At 35.4% G+C, this 11,141-nt stretch overlaps 1 protein-coding gene across 3 annotated transcripts in view; it reads right to left on the bottom strand.

The window, feature by feature from the left end:
• Nucleotides 1-2,867: 2,867 nt before the first annotated feature.
• CRISPLD1 (cysteine rich secretory protein LCCL domain containing 1) overlaps nt 2,868-11,141 on the bottom strand; it is a 51,713-nt gene continuing 43,439 nt past the window's right edge. For all 3 annotated transcript variants that reach the window (XM_043483987.1, XM_043483986.1, XM_043483988.1), the window contains 2 exons: nt 6,997-7,127; nt 2,868-3,976 (listed from right to left, as the gene is read on the bottom strand). In XM_043483987.1, the coding sequence (XP_043339922.1) occupies nt 3,925-3,976; nt 6,997-7,127 (183 nt within the window). In that variant the 3' untranslated portion in view covers nt 2,868-3,924. The remainder of the gene's footprint in view (nt 3,977-6,996; nt 7,128-11,141) is intronic.

The following is an 11,141-nucleotide window of genomic DNA, read 5'->3' as shown; positions in this document are numbered from 1 at the left end:
GAAAAGACCCTGATGCTGGGAAAGATTGAAGGCTGGAGGAGAAGGGGGTGGCAGAGGGTGTGATGATTAGATAGCATCACCAACTCAGTGGACATGAATTTGAGCAACCTCTGGGATATAGTGGAGGTCAGAGGAACCTGGCATGCTGCAGTCCATAGAATTGCAACTCAGCAACTGAACCACCACAAAAGACTTCAGTCAGGCTGGGACTTAACATTTTTGAAGTTATTTTACATCAGCGCATACAACTTTAAATATTTATTCTTGATTTCCATTTTATCTTACATGCATTTCTCTTTCTAAAAGTGAGCTTATCAGATGCAGTCTTGGATAGGCCCTCTGTTTTCATCTTCATCGGTGTAGTCATAAATATAGTTGGCAATTAGAGTTTCAATTAGAACATATTTTCAGCAATTGCTGAAAAATATTTTTCACAATTTAATGATCTAGTACAAAGATATTTGCTTATCAGCATTGTTTTACACTCTGATTATTTTGCAGACTATGGCAGGGAATGGAGAATAAGAAGAAAGGAGAATATCTAACTGCTAAGCATAATAGTAGATTTCTAAAAAGTTTGTCTTTTAAAAATCTCAAGCATATAATTTAGCCTTTAATTCCAACAAATTAGTGGAAGTTCAGATAATTTCACTAAACTATTTCTTCAGCTCCTAAATATTATGGTGCCAGGGATGAAACACCACATCAGATAAGGGTTTTAAATCAACTTAAACAGTGTAATTCTGTGCACAATAGATTAGCTGAAACCCCAAATCAGAAGTTGGTATATTTGTAAAAATTATAGATGTTTCTTTGCTTAGTTCACCATGTTCTTCAAAAAAGAGTTTATACTTCTTTTAAGAACATTGTAGAAATGCTAAAGTCAAGACTTCAAATTACAATAGTGAAATAGAAAAACATAAAACATATAATTTATCAACATATTTAGGAGAGAAAAAAATTTTTGACTACTTTATTCCACTTGAAATGCACAAATGTTTTGTATTAGATGAAGATATTAAAGTAATAGTTAACATGTGGTCTGGTAAACTTTGAAAGCTAAAATAATGATGTTAATACTACTGTGTAAGCATTACCTCTGTTTTAAGTCTACATTTAGAATATTTTATCAATAAGCTATTTTAATTAGCTTTAATATTTTATCTGCTGCTCAGCTAACATGCACAATGTCTACTTACATCATCAAGAATTAAATTTGGGATTGTTGGAATATTCACTCAATAATCCTAACTGTTTATAGAGGATATATACTGTTTCTGGAGTAGAGAGACAGGTTAAGCATATCACCATTTTCAAGATTATCCCAAAATTTAAAGAACTAAATATAAGGCAAAATTTTAAAATTAATATGGTTAAATTAAAAAAGCCTATTAGAGAGCATTATTTTATTCTTACCAAGACAATTGCAGAAAAATTCCTGGAGTAGTTCACATTTAGTTAAGTGCTAAAGGATCAGTACTATATTATGACAGATGCATAGTTTCCCCAAGCTAAATAACAACAAGTATTATTATAAAAATACTAGTAATAAAAACTAATGTATTGTTAACATATGTTAGTCAACATACTGACCACATATTGTTTAATGTTCTTTTAAGTAGGTTATGCATGATATCTCAATTAATTCTTAGAGCAATCCCTATGAGGTATTATTTGTCCCATTTCTCAATTGAGGTAATTGAAGCATGAAAGTGAAGTGAAAGTCACTCAGTTATGTGTGATTCTTTGCGACCGCATGGACTATACAGTCCACGGAATTCTCTAGGCAAGAATACTGGAATGGGTAGCCTATCCCTTCTCCAGCAGATCTTCCTGACCCAGGAATTGAACCAGGATCTCCTGCATTGCAGGTTTCTTTACCAACTGAGCTATCAGGGACGCTGATATTGAAGCATAAAAAGGGGTATAACTTATTCCAGGCCACACTCTGTGAAGAAGAGCACAGATAGGGAGCAAAACTTGAAGGGGATTAAATGCTTTTATAGATGATTTGGTTTTCTTAAATAATGGAGTCTATGGAAGAGAAATTACAGTAAAAAATTAATGATGTACTGAAAAAGAATGGAGAGGAACCAAATGAAAAGGGCCCTCATGGAAACACTGCAATGGTACAGAAAACTGATGATGAGTAGCTAAACCAGAGTCAAATATAACAACTGACAGAACTGATGGAGTGTCCCTGCTTGGGGTAGGAAGTGAGGAACAGAAGCTGAATCTGACTAAAGTTTACATTATAATCACAGTATTTAAGAAGGTGTATGTGTCCTTCAGATAAAAGATGATCTTATAAAATTTGCTTTAAAATTCTTAATAAATGGATACTTTTTGATTACCTATATTTTGAACCAATTTGCAGCCAATATTTGATAACTGATCATGATGTTAGTTTCTTCATCATTCGCTCTTCAGCAGCTATTTATATGAGCCCTTCTTTTCTTTCCATTTTTGGTATTATCCAGCTATCTTGCTTTCTCTGATCCCTGCATGTAATTTATCTCTCTTCTATCTGTTACTAAATGCCTACTCATTTCCTTTCTAAAAATATTTGAAGTATTTGTTGTCAATTTTTTGTAAATACTTTGTATCTTTCAGATTCTTTCCTTCTGACTTATAACCCTTTTTCCCCAAAATTTTCCTGTGATACAATGCTTCTAAATATATGAAATATGATCATCTGTCTTCTCTTTCACAAATACCTAAATAATCACAGTGACTCTGACGACAGCTGGTATGAGGGGTGTTGTTTAGATTAATGTTGATAACCCAAATTTAAAAGACTCACATAATTTTGCTAACTGAAAATAATTTCTAAATCAAAATAAGGATACAAAACGGACTAAAGAAAATACTTTGAGACATGATTCATTTTAATATGTTTACAGGGAAAGAGTAAATTCACCAGCAGAAAAAAAATTACCAAAATTAACATTTTACAGTTTTATAGTCTTAAAGCACAATACATTTTCCATACAAACAAATATATCACCATTACAGATACAATAATATGGCAACATTTATACACAAGGCCATTTGCCAGTAAGAAAATCAGTGGCAATGGTGATACAATACATTAGTTCATCTTTGTTAAATTTTTTGCTATTATACTTCCTGGCCTGCAGGAGTATTTGCCAGGATAACACTATAAATGTGTGACCTCAGTTTGAACAATACATAGAAGGCTCTGGTTGCCCATGCTTAATCCTAATCTATTATAGGATCACTAGAAATGATTTCGTACCACTACTCTGACATAATTCCATTTATTATTAAGGTCATTCCCAAAGGAATCAAACATTTTAACAGATTCACTTGGATATTAAGAAATTATTTTATACAAAATAAGTGCAATATCAGGATTTAATATTCTATATACCTAAACTTAATAGAAGAGAAAAACTATACAGGTATTTCATTGAAAATTATTTGATATTATATGAAGTAGGTAATTATAGCACTGAACCTGGGAAAATAAAATCTTTTTCATCCTTAGAGTTACCATTTTTATTATTGTTTTTAAATGCACCAGGTGATCTTCTGAGGACCATTCACATTCAATGTTTAGTTTCATCTTACTAGTGGCATATACAAAGCACCATATAACATAATATATGAAATGTAGAATAATTATGACTATGTAATACTGTAGAAATAACTGCTAAGAAAATATAGCAATATTTAACACAGGATTTCTAAAACCATTACATATTCATTATTTTTCCCCAAGCTAATAATGTCCCATGTTTTATTTTACAGATGTAGTCTATCAAGATTTATACGCATGTGGCCCTTTTGGGGGACTGAAAATAGTTGATATCTTCTGTACAGTAATGTTACAGTTTTATACAAACTTCATAAATGTGGTATTTGGAATAGTCTTTACAATCCTCTTCCAACTGTTCCATTTCACACAACAGCAAATACTCTGAATGCCTTTCCTCCTGGAGGATTCTGTAAGCTGCAAAAAAAATACACAAAGTACACTGATGTCATCTCCATGCATAATCCTTCAAACAAATCATGCTTTCTTATGACAGTCAATAAAACAGCTCTGTGAATCCAGATGGTCATCTTTCTCAAGACTACTATAATTTATAGTTCTTGGAAAGCTTGAGTGGGGATGACATAATTCTTTAAATTATCTGCTGGCTACAAGTTTACTAAAGAAATTTAAGGTGCACAGAAGTAATATTGGTACTTTATATTAAACTTCAAAGATTCCAGGTCACGTTTTCATACATTACCACCTTTAGTTCCAATAAAGTAGAGTTAAGCAGTTCTTATGCCATTCCACTAGGGAAATACTAAGATCCAGGTTTACAACTGACTGGCATGGTTAAAAGCTTGTGGTGTTGGTGTTCAGCCACTCAGTTGTGTTTGACTCTTTGGGACCCCATGGACTACAGCCCGCCAGGCTCCTCTGTCATGGGATTTCCCAGGCAAGAATACTGGAGTGGATTACCATTCCTGTCTCCAGGGATTCTTCCTGACCCAGGGATCAAACACACATTCCCTGTCTCTCTTGTATTGGGTAGGCAGATTCTTTACCACTGAGCCACCTGGGAAGGACTATATAGCTGGCATACTTATTAATATTTTTAACATATGTGGTTTAAAAAAAATCTTAGGGAATTTAGTGGTCAAGTCTGGAAGGTTCTAAATATTTCTTCACCGAAATGGAAACACGAATACAAACACAAATCACTCAATCTCTTTTCAGAAATATTTTAAAACAGAACTTCAAAGCAATGCAGAATCATTCCTTTTACTCTTTAATAAATTATTTATATGCTCTTTCACAATATTAATCAGGGTATGTTTTGCTTAAATGCCTCAAGTTAAAACCAGTTAATAATGCCACTAATCATCATTTATTCTAATCAAATGTAAACTTTTGAAGTCTATACTTTTGAATAAAAGTTTATTTTCTAAACAATACAAAAAAGCTTTTAGAGATAAATACAATAAATGCTATGGGGATACAAAGTGCAATTTCTTTTATATATTTATTCATGTACTACAAAAGGAGAGAATTTTAAAATAAAGAAAAGATTGTTAGAAGTGTGCACACACCACATTACACAATAACACACACATACAACAGGTTTTGCATACAAGCAGATGGATAATTGAAAGGCATTTTTATTTGTAGGAAACAAATTGACAAAATGCCCAAAAAGTGTCTTTGTACACACTGATACACTGGAAAAATGTGTTATTTCTGAACTTACAGAACTAGTGCTAAATCTGATCTCTGAGACTGACAGGTTATATGACCTTGGGCATATCATTTAACCTCTCTGAGCCTCAATTAACATATCCGTAAATCAGAGTTTATAAAACCAACTTTATAAGGGTACTGATGGAGCCAAGTTCACATACTTAAAGGGCCAACAGCATTTGGAAAATTCATGGTAGGTGTTCAAAAACAGTCTTAGTTTTCTTAAGATACCATCTACCTTATTCTTTTTAAATGAATTTTTAAGATATGATAGGTAAATAAGGCCACATTACTCAATTTAATATATAAAACTGCATTATCATTCTCTTTGACTCAATCTCCTTTGAAGTGAAGTGAAAGTCACTCAGTCATGTCCAACTCTTTGTGACTTCAAGGACTATATAGCTCACTAGGCTCCTCTGTCCATGAGATTCTCCAGGCAAGAATACTGGAGTGGGCAGCCATTCCCTTCTCCAGGGGATCTTCCCAACCCAGGGATCGAACCCGGGTCACCCTCATTGCAGGCATAAGCTTTACATCTGAGCCACCAGGGAAGCTCTAATGTACTTTACATAACATATATATATGTTACATCTGTTATACGTTATATATATGATGTGATATATAAAGTAGAGAGCGAGGGTGACAAATGGGGGAAGGGGTATAGGGAATGAGCCTGTTTACATTTCATTGAATAAATTCTTAGGATCTTCCATGTTTGACCATTAAATTTTCTCACCAAATTTTTTCTTAAAACCATTAATGTTAAAAATATTAGTAAGTATCATGGCAATACAATTTCAATTTTGTCAGATTTAAGAAACGGTAAGTTAGTACTCTAGGGCGAGCCAGATAAGTCAAGTTATTGAGAAGTCAACTTCTTAACAATAGCCTCTTGATGATACAGTCTCATTGGAAACTAGATGCTAGATATAAAGCTGTCATTTGATGAAGAATGGCACCCAGGTGCTTATGTGAAGGCAATCCAGATAACCTGCATGGCACATCCTTTGGTGTTCTTTAGAAAAACTTTACCATATATGCAAACAAACCCTTGAAGAACTCAGTAAATGTTTAAAAGTTAGGAATTTTCCTGTATCTATACACAATGCACAGACTTAATTCTACTTCCACAAGTAGCAATGATTTGAAAAATCACTACCGGGATTTTGTTTTCTTCTCTTAACTTTTATTATTACTTGATAAAGTAAGTTACATGCATTTTTCTCAAACCACTGAAATATGTCATACTAATGAGCCAAACGTAAGGTAACTTGAAAGGGTTCATTTATACCATACTAGGCATCCAACTTCCAATCAAACAGAGAATTTGGTTCCAGGGAAAATTGGACTCATTGTTTTTGGCAAATACTTTGTCAGATAACTGGATTAGAGAAATATTCAGTGCCTTGCTTACCTAGAAAGAATTACATGTAAAAACTAATCTAGAAAATCCGAAAGAGGATGAAAGAAATTTCCTTATTATAAGATCAGTTAACAAAAGAATGGTTCTGACTCGTAATCCGATCTTCGAGTTGATTTTTATAAGCCTGCAGGAGACAGGCACCTCTGGTACTACGGCTCCTCCCATCCCTGGAAGGCCAACTAGTCTACAGCCTGCAAAGGAAGCACACTGGCTTAGTTACAAAACCTCAAAGCCATGCAGGTTGGCTGTAAAGCCAGCATAAAGGGAGAGATGATATATAAATATATATATATGTGTTTACAAATATATAGGTACACTTATGTTAATTTACCTTTCTGAGAAGATTCCATTCTGAAATGAAGCAGTGTAAGTCTTTCTCTTGTCCACAGGCATCACATCAACGTAACCCCCATGGTTCTGAACCACACCAGCATGTACGGCAGCTCTGCAGATACTGGACAGCTGAGGAAGCAAGGAAAAACCCACCATCATTAGGAAATGCCTGCTGAATTTGTCCAGTTTTCTCTTTGATTGGACACAAGGTCACTGACATCCATCTCTCTACGGATTCCCAGTGAGCAACTACAGGATGTTTTGTGCATAAAGGAATCTTTCAAAAGTCACAAAGTATTAGTCAATGAGTTGTGTCTGACTCTTTGTGACCCCATGAACTGTAGCCTACCAGGCTCCTCTGTCCTACCCATGGAGTGGGCAGCCATTCCCTTCTCCAGGGGATCTTCTTGACCCAGGAATTGAACCCAAATCTTCCCGCACAGCAGGCAGATCCTTTAACTGTCTGAGCCACCAGGGAAGCTCATTCAAATTCACAAAGTTAAAACCAATTTTGACCTAAGACTTGGTTTGTGTATTTTTGTAAATAGTGTGATTTATTTCTTGACCCATATGTAAATATTTACAGTCTCATTTCTTTAAAACTTATTTGAAGCTAAGTTGTGGATTTGGGGTTTTGTTTGTTTGTTTGGGTTGGGGGTGGGGGGAGGGAAGGTATTTTGTACTCTGATAATCCAGGTAGATTTGGAAATCAACCCTGAAGATTCATTGGAAGGACTGATGCTGAAGCTGAAGCTCCAACACTTCACCCACCTGAATTTGAAAAGCTGATTCACTGGAAAAGACCCTGATGCTGGGAAAGAATGAAGGCAAGAGAAGGGGGTGACAGAGGATGAGCTTGTTGGATGGCATCACCAACTCAATGGACATGAATCTAAGCAAACTCCGGGAGGTAATGAAGGACAGGGGAACCTGGCGTGCTGCAGTCCATGGGGTCGCAAAGAGTCGGACACAACTTAGTGACTGAACAACAACAAATCCAGTTGGAGATATCTTGTGGTTTAAAGCAAATGTCCTATTGAAAGCAATTCAAATATCAACAAAATTATTTCAGGTTAAAACAGAAAATAAATAAAAGCCAATGTTGAGCAAGTGGAGACCTGAAGGCCAATCTTTAGGGTGGCTGCATGGATAAGATCCCCTCACCAGCTAACCATCCAAACAGCAAACTTTTACTATTGTCCAAGCAATAAAATGCAAATTAGCTCCTTTTATCTCTTCAAGGGCCTATTTATTATTCTTAAATTTCAGCCTCTGGGACTTTGGTGGTCCAGTGGTTAAGAACCCACCTTGCAGGGTTGGGGGACACATATTCTATCCCTAGTCTGGGAGCTAAGATCCTACATGTCACAGGGCAACTAAACCTATGCTCCACAACTACCGAGCCCGCATCACAACTAGAGAATCTGCGTACTGCAGAGAGGGGTCCCACATGCCACAACTAGGAACTGACGCAGCCAAATAAATAAATAAATATTTTTTTAAAAATTGAGCCTTTGCTAGTCCCCACTCCAGTCACTGAACAAATGTTCCCAGGCTGGATTATCTGCACCCTATTTATATTCAGTTTTGACTAAACAACTCACACATAGTTATGGATATCTCTATAGTCCCTTTTCCAACATATAAGCATGTATTAAAAATGGGGTGGCTTTTCCTATTAGATAATAAAATCTATGCAGAGAAAACCTGCCCAAAAGAATAACCCCAAGAAGAAAAACATGAAGTAACATCATAGTTTCTACCTAGATGTGGAAGGTCTATCACTCTGTTTTGAACATTCTGACAAGAAGTACCAGGAAAGTTCTATGTTTGCATTCTACCAGTTATATAATCAGAATTGAATGAAATTTCTATAAAGGAGAGAATTGTTTCAGGCCCAACAAACACTGCCATTTTTTTACACGACTTAATTCTAGAAGTCAACGCTTTTCTTTTGACCAATTAAAGTCTTCTGTAGATTTTAATATCTGCTTTCATCCAAATGTTCTACCAAAATTTGTCAATAGCTGAGTAGAGTCTGAGGAAATCCCACAAAAATGAAACACTTAAACTGTTTCAGTATAAAGCAATCTATGCCATAGCCCCAAGGGTCTTTTCTGAACCCACTGATTTGCTCTTTTCTTAGCTCTATGCACATATGAGTGACTTAATGTGCTTTTTTAAGTTCACATAGGCATGTGCATCTTACATGACCTTGCTTTATTACTGTGCTCTGAACTCTGCGGCATCAGTCAGTATTTATTAGATCAGAGAGACCGAACGCCAAGCTGTTTAATCCTTTTCGTGTTTTCGCTATATCACAAAATACCATACATCTAAAACCTTGAATCCTTACTCTGAGGAATCATTTTACTCACCATTTAAAGTCCCTCACTGAATTAATATTTATGTCCAATAGGGTTCATAACAGATGGAATTAAAAGTAACTCTGTACACATTTCAGTACTCATCCTGTTCTGTTAAAAGGGTATTATCAGCATTTTTCCCAAGGCAATAAAAGTGCTTAGATATAACATTCACTAAATCCAAGCACTTAATATGGTTTGAAACTATTGTTTTGCCCATAACTCTGCAGTCAGCAGGCATTCCAATTTGAGTTCAAAGGTCAGAGGAGATTTTCTTTTCCTGGCCACACTTTATAAGAACTAATATATCACAAAAAGAAAAAAAAATTTTCTCTGTGAAATCAGCGGAACATTGTTAATGAATGCAGAAATTCACTTCATCTCTAACAAATGAGAAATAAAAGCTCAATGAAAGAGGTGTACAAGTTGTAACTCTATAAATGGAAAGAAAGAGAGAGAGAGAAAGATGGGGAAGGGAGAAAAGTTGGGAGATCGTTTCTCATTTGTCCATATCTTGTATATTTAAAGAGATAATGTATTTTGCAGGGGAAGTGTGAAGATTATTTCATTAATGGTTGCTTCTGTACTTAGCACATAAAAATATTTATATTTCTAACTTACTCTGCATAGTAATACATAATATTTTACCCCATTTCACTGAAATAAGGTAAAAATAATCTCAAGTTAATAAACCCTTAACTCTATCAAAGAGATGGCTTATAGGTATAAAACTGTATAGGATATTTTGAAAGATTTTCACTAGACATGAATAAAATTAAAGGGACAATTCAGGAAGAATGATTTCTTTAGAAATGTCTGATGATTTCATATTTGCCCATTCATATATATCTATTAACTTATTTTTTTAACAAACTTTTCTGTGCAAGGTGTTTGCTGAATCACTGAATGTTCTAAGTTCTGTTAAAGCAAGAAGTAGGAGCCACAGATTCGACCACTGGGTTGGGAAGATCCCTGGAGAAGGAAATGCCAACCCACTTTATAATACCTATGAGAACCTGTTAACTGCTAAATAAAAGGGGGAAAAAAACTAATAGAGTTAAAGAAAAGCAACATCATACTTAGCTTCTTTACAGAGAAAGAGGCAGTAATTTAGGATGTAAAGAATGACCATGGACCATGATTTTGACAGAAAAATCAGAGAAAGGATGTTAACAAACAGAAACAAGAAGCTAAGCACAAACAGTGAGGACCACCAAATTAAGACACCAGCAGGATTTAAGTTGCAGATAAGAAGACTTCAATTCTTCCCTGCTGGCTCAGATGGTAAAGAATCTGCCCACAATGCAGGAGACTGGAATTCGATCCCTGGGTCAGGAAGATCCCCTGGAGAAGGGAATGGCAACCCACTCCAGTGTTCTTGCCTGGAGAACCCCATGGACAGAGTTGCCTAGTGGGCTACTCCATGGGATTGCAAAGAGTGGGAAATGACTGAGCGACTTTCACTACTAAGATGACTGCAAACTTGGAGCTGGAGAGAGACTTAGATGTGGAGAATAATTTCAGGGATAAAGGTGAACTAGGAAAAAACAAACAGACAAACCTGAGCATAAATAAATTCACCAAGAGAAGTACAGGGATAATACATACATTTCAGGCCTCTTTTCCCGATCATATTCCCATAGTATTCTATTGAATAACTGCATCAAGAATATACTTCTTAAATTTGTTTTTGTAACTCTTTGAATGAGATATTGGTGAAAGTAAAAGTCACTCAGTCGTGTCCGACTCTTTGCGACCCTATGGACTGTCATCCATG

Source organism: Cervus canadensis, chromosome 12 (assembly GCF_019320065.1).
Source record: "Cervus canadensis isolate Bull #8, Minnesota chromosome 12, ASM1932006v1, whole genome shotgun sequence".
In the NCBI taxonomy this organism is placed as follows: Eukaryota; Metazoa; Chordata; class Mammalia; order Artiodactyla; family Cervidae; genus Cervus; species Cervus canadensis.
Note: the sequence above shows the minus strand (reverse complement) of the source record. Positions and strands in the feature narration are given on the sequence as shown.